This window comes from Hyaena hyaena, unplaced genomic scaffold (genome assembly GCF_003009895.1).
Source record: "Hyaena hyaena isolate Hyena2069 unplaced genomic scaffold, ASM300989v1 scaffold_1365, whole genome shotgun sequence".
NCBI classification, from domain to species: domain Eukaryota; kingdom Metazoa; phylum Chordata; class Mammalia; order Carnivora; family Hyaenidae; genus Hyaena; species Hyaena hyaena.
The window spans coordinates 88,346-109,727 of NW_024081994.1; the positions used below are offsets into that span (position 1 = coordinate 88,346).

General features: G+C 35.4%; 3 protein-coding genes across 4 annotated transcripts; all 3 read left to right on the plus strand.

Moving 5' to 3' along the window:
• The first annotated feature begins 648 nt into the window (after positions 1–648).
• On the plus strand, positions 649–1,646 carry LOC120225264 (olfactory receptor 5T2-like). The gene has a single exon (XM_039223516.1). The coding sequence runs from the start codon at positions 726–728 to the stop codon at positions 1,644–1,646; it is 921 nt and encodes a 306-aa protein (XP_039079447.1). The 5' UTR covers positions 649–725.
• Positions 1,647–8,328: 6,682 nt separating this feature from the next.
• On the plus strand, positions 8,329–9,276 carry LOC120225257 (olfactory receptor 8J2). Its single transcript, XM_039223510.1, has one exon. It carries the CDS (start codon positions 8,329–8,331, stop codon positions 9,274–9,276), a length of 948 nt encoding a protein of 315 aa, XP_039079441.1.
• Positions 9,277–14,676: 5,400 nt separating this feature from the next.
• LOC120225254 (olfactory receptor 8K3-like) lies at positions 14,677–19,564 on the plus strand. Of its 2 annotated transcripts, XM_039223507.1 has the most exons (2): positions 14,677–14,698; positions 18,645–19,564. In XM_039223507.1, the coding sequence occupies exons 1-2, from the start codon at positions 14,677–14,679 to the stop codon at positions 19,562–19,564; spliced, it is 942 nt and encodes a 313-aa protein (XP_039079438.1). The 2 variants fall into 2 exon arrangements, with proteins under 2 accessions (XP_039079438.1, XP_039079437.1); XM_039223506.1 differs by lacking the exon at positions 14,677–14,698 and having other exon boundaries at positions 18,614–19,564.
• Positions 19,565–21,382: the final 1,818 nt, after the last annotated feature.

Below are 21,382 nucleotides of genomic sequence, written 5' to 3' on the forward strand. Positions count from 1 at the left end.
CCTATCATCCTGAAAAATAATTGTAATTAGTTCTGTCAGATACACTCAAGATCTTACAGAGCTCGAAAAACTTTAGAGATTATTTCATAAAATATTACCACTCAAAAGTCTGCTACTTTGTAGATCAAATCTAATTTAACACATTCTATTTTAACATAGTTTTAAAGATTCAATCTTATTAACATATTTTGTCTTTCAGCATTTTCTCCAATATTGTAAAATAAGTACTAACATTCTCATTCTACAGGTAAATAGATTATAGCAGACCATTTTATACAATTACTGAAAGGTCTAGAATCCTGAGATTTTGTTCCAGTGTCTGTATACTGATAAACTTTCTCATATGTATAGATGTCAAAGGAAATCATTGTTTAGCCAATCACTTGGCAATTTACTGTGCGTTATTACAAAACAGCTAATAAAATGCAGTGGCAAATTAGCCAGTTGACATGATCATTTTAGAAATGAAAGTAATTCAATCCATGAGTGAACACCCATATTTTCCACTTGATTCTGCAGTGAGTGGCATGAACACTTGACCCACCATCTTGTCACTGTCTTCTGATCTGCAACTGAGAAATTTCACATTGCCAAAAAATGAATGTGAGGGTATACCTCATGTTTTCTTGAGTTAAAATAGTGAGTCACAATATTATTTATTCTTTTTCTAGTGAATAAATTATTATTTTCTGAATGTCTTCAAGTTTGTTCCATGAAGTATCAACATGAAGAATGTCACTGAAGTTACTGCATTCGTACTGAAGGGCTTCACAGACAAACTTGAACTACAGATCATCTTATTCTTCCTGTTTCTAACAATCTACCTCTTTACTCTGATGGGAAATTTAGGACTGGTTGTATTGGTCATTGGGGATTCCCGGCTCCACAATCCCATGTACTATTTTTTGAGTGTGTTGTCATCTGTGGATGCCTGCTATTCCTCAGTAATTACCCCAAATATGTTAGTAGATTTCATGTCAAAGAAGAAAGTCATTTCATTCCTTGGATGTGCAACACAAATGTTTCTTGCTGTTACCTTTGGGACCACAGAATGCTTTCTCTTGGCTGCAATGGCATATGACCGCTATGTAGCAATCTACAACCCTCTCCTGTACTCAGTGAGCATGTCACCCACAGTCTATGTGCCACTCATCGTTGCTTCCTTTGTGGGTGGCATTTTGCATGCTTCTGTACACACAGTGGCCACATTCAGCCTGTCCTTCTGTGCATCCAATGAAATTAGACATGTCTTTTGCGACATCCCTCCTCTCCTCGCCATTTCTTGTTCTGACACTCACACAAACCAGCTTCTACTTTTCTACTTTGCGGGATCTATTGAGATATCTACTATACTGATAGTCCTGATCTCCTATGGTTTCATTGTGTTGGTAATTCTGAGGATGCATTCTGCTGAAGGAAGAAGAAAAGTCTTTTCGACATGTGGTTCTCACCTAACTGGTGTGTCAATTTTTCATGGTACTGTTCTCTTCATGTATGTGAGACCTAATTCCAGCTATGCCTTTCATCATGACATGATCGTGTCAATATTTTACAGCATTGTGATTCCCATGCTGAATCCCATCATCTATAGTTTGAGGAACAAAGATGTAAAAGAAGCTATGCAGAAAGTGTTCAAGAAAAATTGATTTATCAATGATGCATATTTTACAGTAAAAATTAAATTAAAAAATGAGAGTGATGTTCTGCACTTCAATATCAAGAAGATATGATGAAAATATTTTTAGTTTATTAATGTATTTTTGTCTCTCTGGATATTTTAAAATAAAGGTCAGAGGAAACACTCTACTCACATTGTTTTCATATGGAGAATATACGTATCATCCATTTGCTTTTTAGTATGTTCCTGCTGATACATGTATGCACACACACATAAATATATACACACATATTTATATGTAGAAGCTATACTAATGGATACAATACCAATGCACACATAAGTATATATGTATGTAACCTTTACTTTAGAATGTTACATGCTGTTTTCTTTAATCTCCATATTAATTGAATGTATAGACTACAATGTTTTCAATTACAAATTCCATTACAATGATATCTGACTAGCTTGATCAACTTCCATCTAATTGGTAGCAAAGCCACATCTCACATAATCCCAATCTACTTTCCATGGTTCATTGGTTTAGACTCTAGTTCAAAGTACTCTGCTCCATCTTTAGATTTATGCATTAGCAGCAATCCAATCCCAGTTTATGGATCAGGGAACGTAGATAATATGTTCAAATCTCTGGAGTTACTAACACTCTGCGAGGATGCATTCCCTCCCCCACCTTTTTTTTTTTTTTTTTTTTGTCCAGAGCATGGGGTATTCAACCAGCTTTAATTTCTCATAGAAAACAAGGTCTAAGCACTAGCATCTTTCAAGATCATACTTATATTCAAGAGTGACAAAAATCAGCACCTGGGTTTGCCAGTTGGCTAAAGGTCCAACTCTTGATTTCAGCTCAGGTCATGATCTCATGATTGGGCTCTGCTCATATATAAATATGAGGGTATACTTCATGTTCCTACAGGTATGTATGTTCATGTATATATGTATATACATTACTGAAATAAAAAATTGTGGACCATAATTGGGAAATATATATGTATATATACGTATATGTATTTATGTGTATATATATACATATATATTTTTTCTAATTATGGTCCACAATTTTTTATTTCAATAATTGTAGAGCCTAGACTGTGACACACCTTTTTTAGGTATTAGGAATTTGTTAGATATTAAGAACATCAATATGAAGAGGAACACTGCATCCTTCCCTAAGGTTGTGAATATTCTAGAGAATGAGGTGCAAGTTGTCACTATTTCTTTACCAAAGTTAAAAACACATTAAAGATACTTGACAGAGCTAAAAACAAACTCTCATATTTTGTTTCAGAATTCTAAGATGAATATTTTATCCACTCATTCACTTAATCTTCATTCATTCCATCAGTCAGTAAGTCAGCAAATAACTTTTCAACACCTACTCTTTCCTGGGTATTATTTTAGAATCAATTAATAAAAAGGCAAACTATTTAGACTACCCTTTTCACTTAAAAATCTTACAGACTAGAAAATCCCACACAAACAGTAAAATAAAATATTATCACTATTTAATTACAATATTTATACCTATGTGAGGAAAGATCACAAAATAATATGAAAAATGCAATTTCCATCAAATGATTTTAATTAAAAGCCAACAATCAGACAAGGCTTTCTGAATTTCAACAAAACAACTGATAATTAGTCTTCTTACAGTGATGCACGTTTTGAATGTATGCTGTATATCATTTGATTTTTATAGCAAATAACATCAGAACGTGTTCCTGGCACCTGAATGGAGGCTTTGGAGTCAGTTCTATTCTGAATATTCACAGCAAAATGGAACATTGGGGCCAGAATCCTGTGCTTTCCAACTGTTGGATTTTCTCCACTTCAGGGCCAGCAGTCACTCTTCCCAACCAATACAGGGGAAGTCATTGCACGTGATTGTTACTCAGTAGGATCACCTACGTGTGTCCCTAGGCTAACCCCACATTTTCACTCTAGGGAGCAAGTGTTGTGTGGAGACTTGAATGTTTGGTCTTTCCTTCCCTGGGGAATCAGAACTTTACCTGGGATTCCTGTGTTCATGTGTGGGGACTGGAGCCATAAACAAGCTTAGTTCAGTGTGTAGGTCTTCAGGGACTTCACACACTTGTAAAACTCTTAAGAAGACCTCCCGCAGAACCTCAGAAGAGGGTCTCAGCAGATCTCTGTGCACAGGTGGGTTCAACCCAACAATTTATTTCGTACTCATTCTGGGTATGAAGACCAAGTACTTGGGGAGCTTTACCGATTCAAAGCAAACTTGGGACTGAAATGATATCTGCTCTATTCTCTTTTCCTGAAGACTCAAATCTGTGCTGTCTGTTGGCTAAATGGAAGGGACAGGGAAATGACTCAAACAATGGTATCCAGCATCCCTGTTGATAAATTGGACTGTGTGAGCATTTCTACAGAATAACCAATAGTCATTATGAAGTGTCTATTTCAGCTAAGGGTAAAGAGGAATGCTTTCTGCCTTAGAGCTGGCAGAACTGAAGGCACTCCACACCACAAAGGCAGCATATGAGGTGTCTTTGAAAGACAAGATTTCTTCCCCAAGAAATACCTACTAAATTGTTTAATATCAATAAAAGTAAGTTACTCTCCTTTCTGATTTTCACATTGCCCAGGGTGACAAACCATTTGGTGGAAAGAGTCCCTGATGTGAACAAGCCGGTTTATGTTGTGGTGGGCACTGAGAGCTCATATCAAGATGCAGTTTGTTACTAACATAACTTGGGATTAAATAAATGTAAGAAAATTGTACAGTTAGAGACCAATATTGAAATCATTTCAGAAGCCATTTAAAAATTGTGCAGTATTATTTCTCAGCCATACTGTTATATAAATGACTCATATTAGGTAAATATTTAAAGTTCCTTTACTGACATGTTATTATTTGTTAGACTTATAAAATACAGTAAAACCTTGCATTGCGAGTAAATTGTTCTGTGAGTGTTCCCTAAGTCAAGCAAACATTTCTAATAAATTTAACTTGATAAACAAGTGATGTCTTTTTTTTTTAATTTTTTTTTTTTTATTTCTAGGAGAGAGAGAGACAGCGTGAGCAGGGGAGGGTCAGAGAGAGAGGGAGACACAGACTCAGAAACAGGCTCCAGGCTCCGAGCTGGCAGTCAGCACAGAGCCCGACGCGGGGCTCGAACCCACGAACCGCGAGATCATGACCTAAGCGAAAGTCGGACGCTCAACCGACTAAGCCACCCAGGCGCCCCAATAAACAAGTGATGTCTTGCAATACAAGTAGTACATGATGCCGAACATTACACGATCACAACTAAGCCCATAGTTCTTCTATCTTCTCTCTATCTCTCATTGAGGGATTGTGGGTGATCGCCTCCTCTGCTCCGAGGCTTGGCCTCAGGCCATGGTGTTTGGCAGAAATCAGGGATTTTTCAGAACATTAGAAGATGCCCACAACTGGCACTAGTGTATTTTTTTTTTTTTTTTTTGTCACTCTGAAGCACCTATGGAAAGTCCTGTGCTTTTCCATTGAGGAGAAAGCTTAGGAATGCTTTGTTTCATTCTAGGTCATTGGGCAGGTTCTTTGTTGAAATTGCACAAAAAGAAAAATGTTCCATTGAGTCCATAGATAGCAGTGATTCCCTTAGTGGTAGTGAAAGTCGTACTACACAATAACTCTCCTCTCTCTTGTCTCCCTCATACCAGTCACAACGGTTTTCAAAGGTAAGTGCAGGTGAATTTGTGTGCCTTTATATTTTTTATTTTCTATATTATTTTGTATCATATTACAAAATATATATGTACTTATTTTTATATGAATATATTTGGGTTGTGGAACGAATCACCTGAGTTTCCATCACTTCTTTCAGGGAATTCCCTTTGATATACAAGTACTTTGGATTACAAGCATGGTTTCAAAATGAATTATGCTCTCAAATCAAGGTTTTACTGTATTTATTTTCAAAAACAAATTTGAAAAAATACGTATAAAAAACTAATGTAACTAAACAGAAACAATTATGTCAGAAATGGTTCTGAAAAAACAGGAATAAAATTCTTAATGTCAGTGACATACCTCAGGGAAAAAAAAACTAACCTAGCTTTGCCATTAGTGATATTTCATTAGAAAAGGAATTAATAGGGGCACCTTGGTGGCTCAGTCGGTTGAGCATCCGACTTCGGCTCAGGTCATGATCTCACGGTTCATGGGCTTGAGCCCCACATCAGGCTCTGTGCTGACAGCTAGCTCAGAGCCTGGAGCCTGCTTCTGATTCTGTGTTTCCCTTTCTCTGACCCTCCCCTGCTCACGCTGTCTTTCTCTCTCTCAGAAATAAATAAAACATTTTTAAAAATTAAAAAAGGGAATTAATAACAGGTAGTGATACAGGCAAATATATCTGTTTTCAAAGTTAATTTCATGAATTTATAGTAGACAAGTTATAATTACTGCTGTTAGTGATTTCTCTTTTGCCTATGTTAAATTAAGAATACTTTTCTGAATATATTATTTCTCAGAGTGAAACATGCACTGAAGAGCTTTATGTGCAGCAAACAAACAAGAAATGTTTTGTATAAAGTGAATGTCACCACTGGGTTTTCAGCCATAAACTTGCTTGTGAATTTCTTTTCAGATGCGGTGGTAGGGAAAGTGAGATGGGGTGTCTGGTGCAGCACAATTGTTCTTACAAGTTCATCAGACATACACTCGATTTATGGAATACAGTATTTTTTCAATTTTAATTTTTTTATTCTTTAGTTTAGAGAGAGAATGTGTGAGTCAGAGAGGGGGCAGAAAGAGAGTATCTTAAGTGGGTTCCATGCTCAGCATGGGACCATCCTGAGGCTTCATATCAGGACCCTGGGATCATCATGACCTGAGCAGAAATCAAGAGTCAGACGCTCAACTGACTGAACCACTCAGGTACTCCTGGACTACAGTATGTTTAATGAAACAAACAAACACCACAGATTTAAGAAAGAATAAGGTTGTGGGAGAACACAACCTGATTTGTTTGATAAGTATATAGCTATATATTATGTGTCCCAGTTGCTTGGATATGCACAAAAATAATTCATTTGCTGTCCTATTTCAACCATGAACTCCTCAGTGAGGTAGAATGAGTTACTAGGACACAAACCAGAAACTACATTAGAAAGTCGTTCAAAACATGCTAATAACAATCATTGCTGGCACCAATTATTTTGCATTTATTGTTATCAGGCTCTGTACTAACCTGTGTTTGTGTATTACCCAATTACATTCACACAACACAAGGATATAAATACTTGATCAAAGTCACAAACTAGTAATTGGTGGACTAACATCCAACCAACCAAGTAACCAAACAAACCAGTGAACAAAACACATAAAGCAAAACTGTAAAACTACACAATTTGCCAATATTCTATATAGACTCCTTGAGTGGCTTAATCTCATTGAGCTTCAACTGTCTCATTAGACAAAGAAATAATTACTTCCATCTACTTAGCACACTCTTGAGGAATAATGAGAGGATTATTTTGAAATGGTGAGCATAGTTCTGGGCCCAGAGTACACTACATACTTAATAATGTTGAACTGTTCTCCAAACATTTCTCTGTACAAGTAAAACAAAGTGATCAAATTTGAGCAAAACAAAAGTAATATTTTTAAAACATCAAAACAGTCCTGAAATAATTGATTTTACTTAAGTTTTATTTATTTTGAGAGAGGCAGAAGAGCATGAGCGGAGGAAGGACAGAGAGAGAGGGAGACAGAAAACTCCAAGCAGGTTCCATGTTGTCAGTGCAGAGCCTGATGAGGGGCTTGAACTCATGAGCAATGAGATCTTGACCTGAGCTGAAACCAAGAGCTGGATGCTTTACCAGCTGAGCTACCCAGATACCCGAGGGCCTTAAACAATTTAAAAGATAGAGATATAAGCTGGAAAAAAGAAAGGGCTTCCAGAGCACAATAATAGAGAACCACTGGAGGATGTAGATGTCAGAATGAGAGAACGGATTAGTTTATTTGGCCAAAGAAATGTGATTTTTTAAAAATTCAGTTACAGAATGGCACTGAGGAGGAGGACTACTAAGGTGAGGTCTGTTGGTGGACAGGTGAAGCAGTGAGGTGTGGTAGAAATTGATAAGAAAAAAAACCAGCATACTCAATAATTTCTTCCACAAATATTGACATTCCCAAGGATGGCGGAAGAAATGGGCTAAAGGGAAAACCAGTGGCAGCTAAGGAAAAACTAACTGAATGTCAGTGAAAGTCACTCTGGCTCATCAACTTCTCATAGGTAGCTATGTTTTATCTTAGGAAATATCACAGAGACTGTGTATATATGTAAATGTATACAGGCATGAATATATATATATATATATATATATATTCTTTCAATGTTATAATCAATATATTAAATAAAGTCATAAAACATTAATACATGTAATACTATAATAATGTATATTCATCCAATAAGCTATATCTAACACTGAATACACAAATTGATAGCTTGCTAATACAGTGTTAAGAACCTAAAATTGGCTTTCAGAGTATTCATATTTTTGAATTTTGTGAAAGAATTGGAACAAAAAACTTAAGACCTGACACTTTTAAGTGTTTGTGAACAAAAAAATTCTGCTTTAAATGAAACATATTACTTTCTTACATCTACCAGAAAAATTGATTTTACCATCTATTAATCTCCTTCCACTTTCTCCTTTAGAAGATGAAAGCCACAAAATAAATGGCTCCAGGGAATCTCACCCAGGTGACTGAGTTCATTCTCACGGGAGTCTCAGACCACCCAGAGCTCCAGATTCCACTCTTCTTTGTTTTCCTGCTGATCTACGGGCTGACCGTGGCCGGGAACTTGGGCATCATCACCCTCACCAGTGTTGACGCTCAGCTTCACACCCCCATGTACTTCTTCCTCAGGCACTTGGCTGTCATCAATCTTGGCGATTCTACTGTCATTGCCCCTGAAATGCTGGTGAACTTCTTGGTTTCAAAGAAGACCATATCCTACTATGGATGTGCAGCCCAACTGGGTGGGTTCTTAGTCTTAATTGTGGCTGAGATTTTCATGCTGGCTGCAATGGCCTACGACCATTATGTGGCTATTTGCAACCCCCTGCTCTACATGGTGGTGGTGTCTCCACAGATCTGCCTTCTGCTGGTATCCCTCACATACCTCTACAGTCTGATCACAGCACTGACTGTCACCTCCTGTGTGTTCTCTGTGTCATACTGCTCTTCCAATGTAATCAACCACTTTTACTGTGATAATGTCCCCTTGCTGGCATTGTCCTGTTCCAATACCTATATTCCAGAAACAGCAGTGTTTACGTTTTCAGGGATCAATTTGCTTTTCTCTATGGTTATTGTTCTAATATCCTATTTTAACATTGTCCTTGCCATTTTGAGGATACGTTCCTCAGAGGGCCGACGAAAAGCCTTTTCCACCTGTGCCTCTCACATGCTGGCTGTCACTGTGTTCTACGGGACTCTTCTCTTCATGTATTTGCAACCAAAGACCAACCACTCATTGGATACTGATAAAATGGCCTCTGTCTTCTACACCCTGGTGATACCAATGCTGAATCCCCTCATTTACAGCCTAAGGAACAAGGATGTGAAGGATGCATTGAAGAGATTCCTAAATAAACCATGTCAGTCTTTCAAATTCATGTAAATTTAAAACCCCATTTAAGGATTTCTCTTTGTTTCTGAAAAGCTAATCTCTGCCAATTGCAGAGGCAATAGATAGTTAAAAATTCTATCAATTTCAATGGTAAAGTCCTAACCCTTTCTCTTCTAACCTCAAATGCACAACTTTCTCTAATACAAAATGTATTAGTTGACCCAAGAAAGTAAACTTATTTAAGTAGTAAACAATAATTTCAAAATAAACTTATTTTAAAGCACAATATAACCCGTTACTGGGTTTTTATAATTTCTAATCAAGGAAGAGAAAGTCTGAAAATTTGGATGTTGGTTAAGAGTCAGGTCATGTTCCTCACCATACATATGTTTTGGTCAACTGTAAAAAGTTTTATTTTTAATTGTGGCAGTATTTTATAATTCAATTTCTTAACCTTTTAAAATCCATATTTATCTTGCACTTAACATAAATTTAAATCACAGAAAAAGAAACCTGTCAGAGAAAATAGAAACTAAACAAAAAATGCTTAGATATACATGGACATAGGACACATGGGAAAATAGAAAAAGAAACCTACAAAGGGGGATTCCACTTTTCCATTCTTCTCCTGTGGTATATGTACACAAAGCAAAATGTTGATATTCATGACAATGTGACAAAATTAATATTCTCCATGTCATAATCTCATAACAAACACTGGTGTAGAGTTCATTGTATGTGTTATTGAATCATAACAGCTAGCGCCACATCTTTTAAAACATGTATTTTTAGTGTTTTGAAATAAAGTGTTATTAGAATAAAAATAAAGCCAGTGTTCTCAAAGTGACACCAATTTTCAAGAGCACCATGGCCATACACGCTCCCAGACACACACACACACACACACACACATAGAGTTTATAGTCATTATACACACACACACACATACACATAGAGTTTATAGTCATTATGTGTCATATCCCTGTCTGTACATGTAAAATGCTGCTAACTTACAGTAGAGCAAGGAAGACTAGTTAGAGCATGCAGGATCAGAAGATGTCTGTAAATAAACTAGATTTAGGAATTATTGAGGGAAGTCAGAAACAAGCCAAATATAGGAGCCATGACACTCAGGTCTATGAGCTAATTTCTAACTTTAGTCATGAATAAAGAGCAAAGCTGTAAACAGAAAGTCACACTACATGATGGCTACTTCTTTTTTTAAAATTTTTAAAATTTATTTACTTTTGAGAGACAGAGAAAAACAGATAATGAGCAGGAGAGGGGCAGAGAGAGAGAGAGAAAGACACAGAATCTGAAGCAAGCTCCAGGCTCTGAGCTGTCAGCACAGAGCCTGATGCGGGGCTCAAACTCATGGACCACAAGATTGTGACCTGAGCCAAAATCGGACATGTAACCGACTGAGCCACCCAGGTGCCCCTATGATGGATACTTCTGGTCTCCTTTTCCATAGAAAGGAACAAGTTCACACTTCTGGGGTTTGCATATGGGCATCTTTGGTGGGTAGGTTGGGGCATATGATTCTTCCTAAAACATCTATATCCATATCGGCATATTTTGAGAAGCTGGGCAATCTAAAATATTATGTCTGTCTCATTCACTATTGTTCAATGAGATAGTGTCCAGAGGCAATTAAATCCCCTGAGTGGTGACAGGAGAGAGAAGATGCAAGACAGTCATAAGACAAAATCTGACAACTTCTATAAAGTTAGGACAGACTTCAAAGGACACCACAGGGCCCCTCATTCTGCAGCTGCCACAGAGGCAGTAGATTGACCTGACTCCATAGATAGGGATGTTCTAAGCAGAGAGCAGGTGGCACATTCTGAATCCTCTCAAGACCACGAAAATAAGAAAAACCATCAAACTTTCCCAAATTCAGCATAGCAAATGCAATTTCATAAATTCAAAACCAAAACTTACTGAAGGATTATTTTCACAGCAGCTGATTTTGTTTTGAATCATCATGATCATAAACCTTAATATTTTAAGTATATCCCAAGACATATGCCTAGTATTAAATATTACCTACTATATCAATAATATGATAGATAATAGAGATTGGCATGATTCTGAATTTTTTTTTCATTTCAAAGCTTAAATTGAGGAAATGTAAGTCTCCTGATGGAGATTTTCTTGTCCTTTAAGGTTTATATAAATTTGATTTGAACTGCTAATACCATCTTGGTGGAAGTCCAGAAGAATTCACCAGATGTCTACATGTCATAGGTCACATCTATCATCTCTGCTTTCCAAATGGCTATTTCCACAAGCCACCTTAATGGCAAAGAAAAAAGTCCTTTCAAGGAGATTATCCATAAAAAAATGACATCACTTCACTTATGGGTGGACGGAAGCAAAATAGAGATTTATATGATAACACCAGGTTTCTTTTTGCTTAGAGGAACTTAACTAAAGCCCAACAAAGTAATTCCCCACTGCTCTTCTTATATCCCTAGACTTAAACCTTATACTGGCTCTTTGTCTTACTCCCTGTCTTTACCCCAACTTTCTTTTGTCTTTGTGTCTCAATAAAACCTACAGAATTTTTTTCCTTCCTTCCTTCTATTCATCAGAAGTGCTACTTATGAAGCTTGAGATCCTTCCACAAATTCTTCTCTGTGTCACTGTTACAAGCTTCTGTCCAGGATTGGTTTTGGCTCTTTCAATATTTAAAAAGCCATTTTTATGGACAATTATTATTTGGGTTGGAGAAATTTTATTGACAAAACGGCTTTGATAAACTCTTACCTCAGTTTACAATATACAAGTCTTTGAGTTAATTAAAATATAAATATGAATATATTTACTTCTTAAAAAGCCTATATAATGGAATGTTAGTCAGCCACAAAAAATAATGAGATCATTCAATTTGTGACAACATAGTGATACCTATGGGTTATGTTAGTGTTAATAAGTTTGACTGAGAAAGGCAAATACTATATGATTTCACTTACTTGTGGAGTATACAAAAAATAAATAAATAAATAAATAAATAAATAAATAAAACAACGAACAAACAAACAGTTGCTTAAATGCAGAGAGCAAACTGGTGGTTTCTAGAGAGATGTGTGAGGACATGAACAAAAGATATAAAAAGTATTAAAGAGACAAACTTCCAGTTATAAAATAAATAAGTCACAGATATGGAAGGTACTATATAAAGAATATATTCCTTGATATTGTAATAGTAATCAATGGTGACAGTGGTACTATACTTATTATGATGAGCACTGTGTAATGTATAGAATTATAGAATCCATATGTTATACACTGAAACTAATATAAAATTGTATGCTAATTATATTTCAGTTTAGAAAGCATCTGACCACAAAAGCAATTTGAGCTATAATTGTCAGAAGAGGTTACTAATGATTTTTTTTAATATTTATTTCTAGGAGAGAGAGAGAGACAGCGTGAGCAGGGGAGGGTCAGAGAGAGAGGGAGACACAGACTCTGAAACAGGCTCCAGGCTCTGGCTAGCTGTCAGCACAGAGCCCGACGCGGGGCTCGAACGCACGAACCGCGAGATCATGACCTAAGCGAAAGTCGGACGCTTAACCGACTAAGCCACCCAGGTGCCCCATACTAATGATTTTTAAATACACTTTAAAGCGCAAAAAAAAAAGAAAAAAAACCTTAAAATGTCTATTTCAAAGACTTAGTAGCTTTCCTGAATGATAAAGGTTATGAATGTTTGCACAATCGTAAAAATATGATTAAGACATGAGCCCATGAGATTATATTATATTAATTTAAAACCTTTATGAAATATGTAGGTAAGATATTTTCATGTTAAGATATGGATGCCTAAAACACTGCATATTGATCAGAGAATAAATGAGATGGGGCAAACTAATCATTTCTTGATCTCTGTTGTAATCACTTTTCTCTTCGTTGGCTTCCTTTCTCATAATTCTTCAGTATTCTATTTTCATTTCATGGTCCACCAGAGGGAACTAGAATCTCTGAAACAGAAAGGTGCTCTGGGAAACATTCAGGACAAGCTCACAGTGGTAGTGAGATTGGCAGCAGATGGGGAGAGGCTTCGTTACCACAAGTGAGTCAAGGCTACAACTTGGCCACTTCTCCACACCTATCTGCCAGGAGGCTGAGACGTCCACTAGCCAGGTGCCCTGGAGGGAAAGCAAGATTTGGAGGGCCCCCCCAACCTCCACCTCAAGATGTGTGTCAGAGTTCTGTCACCTAAACAACTACTTTAATATCACTTTATAGACATCCAAATAATAAGATTATATTAAAATTAATGTGTATCTGTCTTAGTTATAGTTTCTGAACTTCTTTGTTGGCATGGATTATACTTAGTGCATTTTTCTATTTCAAATCGAGACTGATATTTGGATTCCTTAAAAAAAGAATGTATCACATCAAGTAAAACAATTTTAGCTCTCAAAAGGTACATCTGATTTAATTATTTGTTGCAACTTTTATCATTTGTATAAGTAATACATATTTATAAGTTAGATGTCAAGACTATGATGTGCTTGGATGCTGATGGTGGAATATATATTAATGAAAGAAATCTTTAAGTAGAACCATCTTTATTTAAATAAAATAAATGTGTCTGTTTTTCCCAAGTCAGAGACACAGAAGATATATCACAGATATGTCCATTCACGGGTCAATAGGGACCACAATACAAAGTTGTTAATTGTGGGGAGACATGTAAAAGTCAGAAGTTAGTAACTAACTACATGACTGTTACTATGGGACCAAACCTATTGTAAATGAGGACAGGGTGATGTAATAGCAACTTTATTTCAATAGAAATTAGCAAAATGTAGGAATGTATATAACTAAATGAATATAATTCAAAAACATATAATTAAGAACCTTTAGATATCAAAATGAGCTATGTAATATATTATGCAACTTAAAGCATAGGTCATAACTTTTATAAAACTGTATTCCATTTTAAGGACATGTATCAACTTTTGTGAAGGAGGTACCTATGTGGAGAGGGGAAATACTAGTGGGGAGGGAAAAGTAGTAATGAAGATGTACATGGGATGTGGAATTAGGCTGTCATTAACTCAATTTATTCCCTGAGGTTAGAAAAAGAAATAAAGATAAGAGTTATGGGGTGCCTAGGTGGCCCAGTTGGTTAAGCGTCTAACTTCAACTCAGGTCATCATCTCACACTCTGAGTTTGAGCCCCTCATCAGGCTCATGGCTGAGAACTCAAAGCCTGGAGCCTGTTTCAGATTCTGTGCCTCCCTCTCTCTGCTCCTTCGCTGCTCGCTCGCTCGCTCTCTCAAAAAAAAAAAAAGAAGAAGAAGAAGAAGATAGGAGTTACACACATATTTATAACTATTATTTCTTCTGAATCTTTTAAAACCCTATTGGTCATATTTAAATAATTTTGTCTTTATCTTTGGATATAAAACATGGAAGAGGTATCTACAGAAAATGCTGAAAGTTTATATAATTTGTAGATGATTAAGACATCTAAGAAATAATCTATTAAATCCAGACACTGAGTAAATTCAATAAAAATAACAACTAATGAAAGCAGGTGGATTGTATATGTAAAAATTTTTTTTTCCTCAATAGAGAAATCAAAGTTACTCTGGATAATTAGCAAACACTAGTGGCATCATTTCCTGTTCTCAGAGGTTTTGGGAATAACCAAGAATTGCATTCAAGCTCCCATGGGAAAGTTGTAAAGGGAGAGGACACTCATAAATTCTTCTGACAGCAGTCATGCTGATAATCACATGGGGGAACAAGAAGCCAGTCCTTGCTTAGGTAAGTAGATGCCACTGATTATACTAATTGCTAGATTAGCAATGATGGTTTTTAGCACTGATGATTTTTGATGGCTGTCTCCAATTTAAATTATAGATATAAATATAGTCACCAATTCTAGACTCAGTAGGTTATATCATGTATAGTGATAGAGTCTTTTCATAACTAGTTTTTTTTTTGAGATATGGTATATGTTTACCACTATTATTATATTCATTGAAGGTGGTGAGAAACGCCATTTCTATTCATCTTTAGTCCTACATTAATGTTGAGATTCTAGACAATAAACATCCTGAAGGAAGAGTCAGCATTTGGGGAAGTTCAACTTAAAATCCCCCCCCCTCCTTCCCCTCCCTCTCCTTCCCTCCCTCCTTTGAATGGGAGAGCAATATTTTCAGTTTAGCAAACTTATTTATTTATTTCAATTGAGGCTATTGGCAAATGTTATAGAATATTGAGGTGAGATTGGGTGACTACATTCTCATAAGAGGGCATCCTGGAGCTTCATGTCCATCCCCCTGGTCCTGCTCCTGCTCTGGAGTTTCTGCTTTCATCTGATAAGAGTCAGATGTGATGTTCAATTTCTTTGTTTCTTTCTAGGCAGTGGGTCCAGCTGGTGTGAGGAGGGCCACTTAAATATATACTCCACTGAATTTCAGAACTCCAGGAATTGTAAAATCATAATAAAATGGATGTTGGGATGAAGAGGTTTGCCAAACTGTACAAACTACTGTGGAATAGTCCTAAATATATATATATATATATATATATATATATATAGCTTAAGGCACTAGACTTTGTCATCTGTTTGGTTGTTGCTAATGAATGTTTGTTATTGCTTTGCTGTAAATAATTTGAACAGATTTTCAGATAGAGCAAACTTTGTGAAGTAGTTTTATCACCCAAATTAAACTTGAATTTCTTTTTATTTAAGGACGACCAGAGATTCTAGTTTTTAAGGTTATAAAAGTTTAAATTTTTCTTATGATGTTATGTCCTTGACCAGTTTAGGGCTGATTTTTATAAGGATGAGCTAAATATCCAATTTCATCATCCTGTGTAGGGATAAACATTTTCCTTAGCTCCACTGAATACTGACTTTGCATGCTTGACCTAACATGCTACTTCAGTCATGAACTAGAGTTCTATACACTCAAGGATCTTTTTCTGATGTCCTTATTCTGTTCCACTGAGGTATGCTGTATTGTCTCAATAACTCCAGCTTATAAATTTTATCATTTGGTAGCATAGGTCTTTTTAAAAAAATGTCTTGGTTATTCTGTATAATTTGCATTTTCTAAATTCCTTTGAAATCATTGTCAAATTCTATAAATGTCTGTAGATTTTGATTGGAAGGGCATTGAGCAAATAGACTAATTTCAGCAGAATTAACATTTTGTCACACTGAGTTGTGTAATCCAGGAACATAGTATTTGTACTAATTTACTTAGGGCTTCTATGTTTCCAAAAAAAGTTTTAGTTTTTCTCCTTTTAAGAGTAGGTTCAGCCTTGTTTTTATAAGACATCTTATCACTATGGAATTTTCCTTTTATTCTTAAATTTTATAGCTTTCATCTATCCTAAATGGTATTAATTTTTCATCTACACAAATGGTCTTTTTTTTTCTAATTCATTCTGATAATGTGGTGAATTCTAATTACAGATTTTCCAAAATTAAACCTTCCAGCCAAACATGGGATCAACACAGCTTGAACAAATGTTTTGTAGTTCTTATACATTTTGAAAAGTGATACCATTGATATATAAATATTGTTTAGGGTTTTACATCTATGTAATTGAAATTATAGGCCTGAATATATTGTGTTTTTTTAATTATATTTTTATTTTCTAAATCAGGATTTGGGGACTCCTCGAATGAGTCATGGTATATTCCTCATTTCTTACATATTGAAGAGTTGGTAATAAAATTAGATTATGTTCCCCCATAAAACTTTGGAAGCACTTACCTTTAAAAACAATCTGAAGGAGAAAGGAGTTGGAAAAGTAGAGGCAGATAAAGTACAATCCTTAAATGCAATGTGTTAAAACAAACCATTTTATTATTTTTGATAGAAGATAAAATAAAGGGCTAAGAATTGTATTCAAATTAAACTATAGTGAATATATTCCATTTCTATCCATGTCAGATCCTGTTGGCTTTATCTGGATCAAATAACCATTTGTCCTGGTCCATGTACATTTAAACAGGTAAAATTTATGTACATGAAATAATCCATGCCACATCTCATTCTCCTTGTTCCCCATCATCTTTGTCTTTCATTCATGCACTTCATGCAATATTATCTGCCAGTCTCTAGGGTATTTGAGATAGCTCTTCCTACTTTGGAATGACATTACTCTTTGTTGAATAAGTATTTTGTAACAACTTACTGGGTGATTTTAGGATGTACACTAACAAATACATTTTAATAATTTTTATTTGCTTTAATATGTGCTAGAAAGCTATAACTATGACATTAAGCCCACATTAGATATATTATTTCTTAGCTCAAAGCACATGTGAGAATAACACCTAATTTTTCCTCATATTAAATAACTTCTAGATGCAGGTCTCACTTGGTATGCAACATGGTTAAAATAATAAACTGAAAAAAAACACAAGTGCTGAAATTTAATATGCACTATTCTAGAGAAAATGAAAGTTCCTTATAAACATTATAGCACACATGTTGGGGACTTCTGCAAAATACTATATTGTCTATAATCAAAAAATATTTAAAACTCATAAAAGCATAGTAGAATGAGACTATGGTTTCAAAAATGAAATGAATGGTGGAATGGGAATGCCATTAGTATGCAGAGTTATAATAAGAAAAGTAAATCACAGTCTATTCAATTAGTTAAACATGGTTTTCCTTGGAGTTTGAGACTAAGGTTGCAAGGTCAAGAAGCAGAGGGTACTCCTTTCTTATAATCCCTTTCTGTACATATGTTTTAATCAATTAAAGGTATTTTAAGTGAAAAACATTTCTAAATGATATCAGGATTCCCACTCAAGACCCAACTTTTCTAATGATGCTTTGTTTACAGAGCCATGAGAGGATTATATAGTATACATATATATAGTATATATAATGTTATATAGTATACTATATAGATTATAATATATATAATGATTGGTAATGATAATCAGCAACTGGCACAAAAAAATGGCTAGTATATATCTTATGTTGTAACACTTTCTAAATTTGGTTCCAGTTTCAATGATGGAGGTGAATCTTGTTTTAAGTCACCTCATCTAAGTTTTTTAATGTTTACTTCTGAGACAGAGCCGGAGTGGGAAAGGGGCAAAGAGAGAGGGAGGCACAGAATCTGAAGCAGGCTCCAGGCTCTGAGCTTTCAGCACAGAGCCTGACATAGGGCTCGAACCCACGAACTGTGAGATCATGACCTGAGCCAAAGTCTGATGCTTAACCAACTGAGCCACCCAAGCACACTTTAAGTATGTCATATAGAAAATTGGACCTGTCTTACCCATAATGGCTTTGGGTGCTAAAATGTTAACAGATATTAACAGATATTGTCTCCGGAATCTCAATGACTCTTGTGATGGTTCTTCCCACAGCATTTTTCCTTCATGGCCTGGACAAACCAACCAAATCAAACAGTTCTAACAGAATTAATCCTAATGGGAATCACAGACCAGCCTGAACTGCAGGCTCCCTTCTTTGGGCTCTTCCTCATCATCTATGTGATCTCAGTGATGGGCAACCTGGGCATGATCATCCTTACCAATGTGGACTCCAGGCTACAGACACCCATGTACTTCTTCCTCAGACACCTGGCTTTCATTGATCTTGGTTATTCAACAGCTGTGGGACCCAAAATGTTAGTCAATATCATCACTGATCAAAACACAATCCCCTATATTTGGTGTGCCACACAGCTAGCTTTCTTCATCTTGTTCATCATCAGTGAGCTTTTCATTCTGTCAGCAATGGCCTATGACCGCTATGTGGCCATCTGTCACCCTCTGCTCTATACGGTTGTTATGTCACAAAAGGTGTGCTGGGTGATGGTAGCTGTTCCCTATGTCTACAGTGCCTTTCTTTCTCTAATAATCACCATAAGGATTTTTATGTCATCCTTTTGTGACAATAATGTCATTAGACATTTTTATTGTGACAATCTTCCCTTATTAACTTTGCTGTGCTCAAGCACACGTGACATTGAGTTGATAATACTGATCTTTTCAGCGTTTAATTTGGTATCATCTCTTCTGATAGTGCTGGTCTCCTACACCCTGATCCTTCTGGCCATCCTCAGGATGAACTCTGCAGAGGGCAGGCACAAGGCCTTCTCCACCTGTGGATCCCACCTAACAGTGGTCGTTATATTATATGCGACTCTTTTCTTCATGTATGTGCAGCCTAAATCCAGTCATTCTTTTGATACTGATAAAATTGCCTCCGTATTTTACACATTGATAATACCTATGCTGAATCCCATGATTTACAGCTTGAGGAACAAAGAGGTAAAAGGTGCCCTGCATAGGATATGGAAAAATCTGCACAAACTTCCTATGTAGAGTTCAGCTGTGAACAATATAAATATATATAATATATATATAATAAATTAGTTTATAGACTACTGTTTTTTTATATGCTATAGGCCTTAGAAAGGAATAATATGTAAAAGTCAGGGAAAACTAGAAATATTTTTCCTGTTTTTGATGTATAGATGTTTCAGTAATGGTGATCCTTCTGATACCAATTTTGGTTTCAGTGGAAGTGACTGAAGACTGAAGACCTAAATTATTAGTTCTCACATTGCTAAGTACTTATGCTGCAATTAAAGACAAGTTGCTTTAGGGCTTTCTTATAATACATTTTCCTTTAAATATTATTTTAAAGCGTTTCTTGTGTCTTTTCTTAAATATTAAATAAATGACAAAGCCCACCACAATAGCATATGGCATGTAGAAGATGACAACTATTGTTCTTGTTGAGGGAAATACACACATTAATGAATAATGAACAATATCTGCCTTAATGACACTTGAACTCTATCTCCTTGTTGTGGGTAGCATCTAAGCTTTTGTTAAATGATATGTAAATCTGTATATGCTGGGGAAAGTAGGGAATAAAATGTATTTATTTTCAGGTGGCATATTTGTTTACATTAAAATTTCAAAAACTCTCCTTGCTGAAACATTAGAAATAATAACTGAATTTTGCAAGGTTAGTGCATGTAAAGCCAGCGTATTAAAGATGAGACATTTTGCTTCCCACTAGCAAAAATAAGTGAAAATAACATTTTAAACTATTAACTACACTAGAAATAAAAGCTCTATAATACCTAGGGAAAATTAATAAACAATTTACATGATATCATTGTTAGAATCTATAAAAACATTACTAAATTATTAAAGAAGTCATAAGTTAGCTTAGACCATACCATTGCTAAGAAGAAATAATATTCGGGCTCCTGGGTGTCCGACTTTGGCTCAGGTCTTGATCTCACAGTTTGTGGGTTCGAGCCCCACGTCAGACTCTGTGCTGACAGCTAGCTGAGAGCCTGGAGCCTGTTTCAGATTCAGTGTCTCCGTCTCTCTCTGACACTTCCCTGTTCACGCTGTCTCTCTCTCTGTCTCAGAAATAAATAAAATATTTAAAAAATTTTTAAATAAATAAATAAATGAGTATTGCAAGATTGCTAGTTCTCCCTAAATTATTTTATATAGTTAATGTAGTATTAATCAAAACTGCAGTAGTATTTTTTAATAGTCAAGTTGATTTTAAAAATTACGTGGTAATACAAAGCATCTAGAATGTCATAAAGAATATAGAAACATTCTAATAACAGATATAAATTCCTTTAATTAAGATATATTAGTTCAATATATAAAATTAGATAAACCTAGATTATTTTTTAAAAATTATTATAAAAACTATTTTTAATCTTCCTTTATTTTCTTCATTCTTTCATGATCTTTTCTTCTTCCTTTTAGAATTGTGGAAGTTGATTATAAAATTAATATAGGCAGTCAAAATGCCAGAAATATAAAGATAGTTTGAAGAAAGGGATTAAAGTTACAGGAATTACACTACCAGATTTCTTGACTTCTTAAAAGCTACAGTAACTAAAAATATTTTTTCCTAACTGGTATAGTTACTGTGGAGATAGTGATTCTAAAAAATTAGAAGTTCCTCTAAAATTTAAAAATGAAAATACCGCATGATCAAAGAATGTCATTACTCGGTATTTACCCTAAGAATATAAAAACACTAATTTAAAAAGATATATATACACCTCCCTATTCATTGCAATAGTATCTACAGCACCCAAGATATGGAATCAGCTCAACTAGCCACTGACAGAGGATAGGATAAAGAAAATGTGGAAT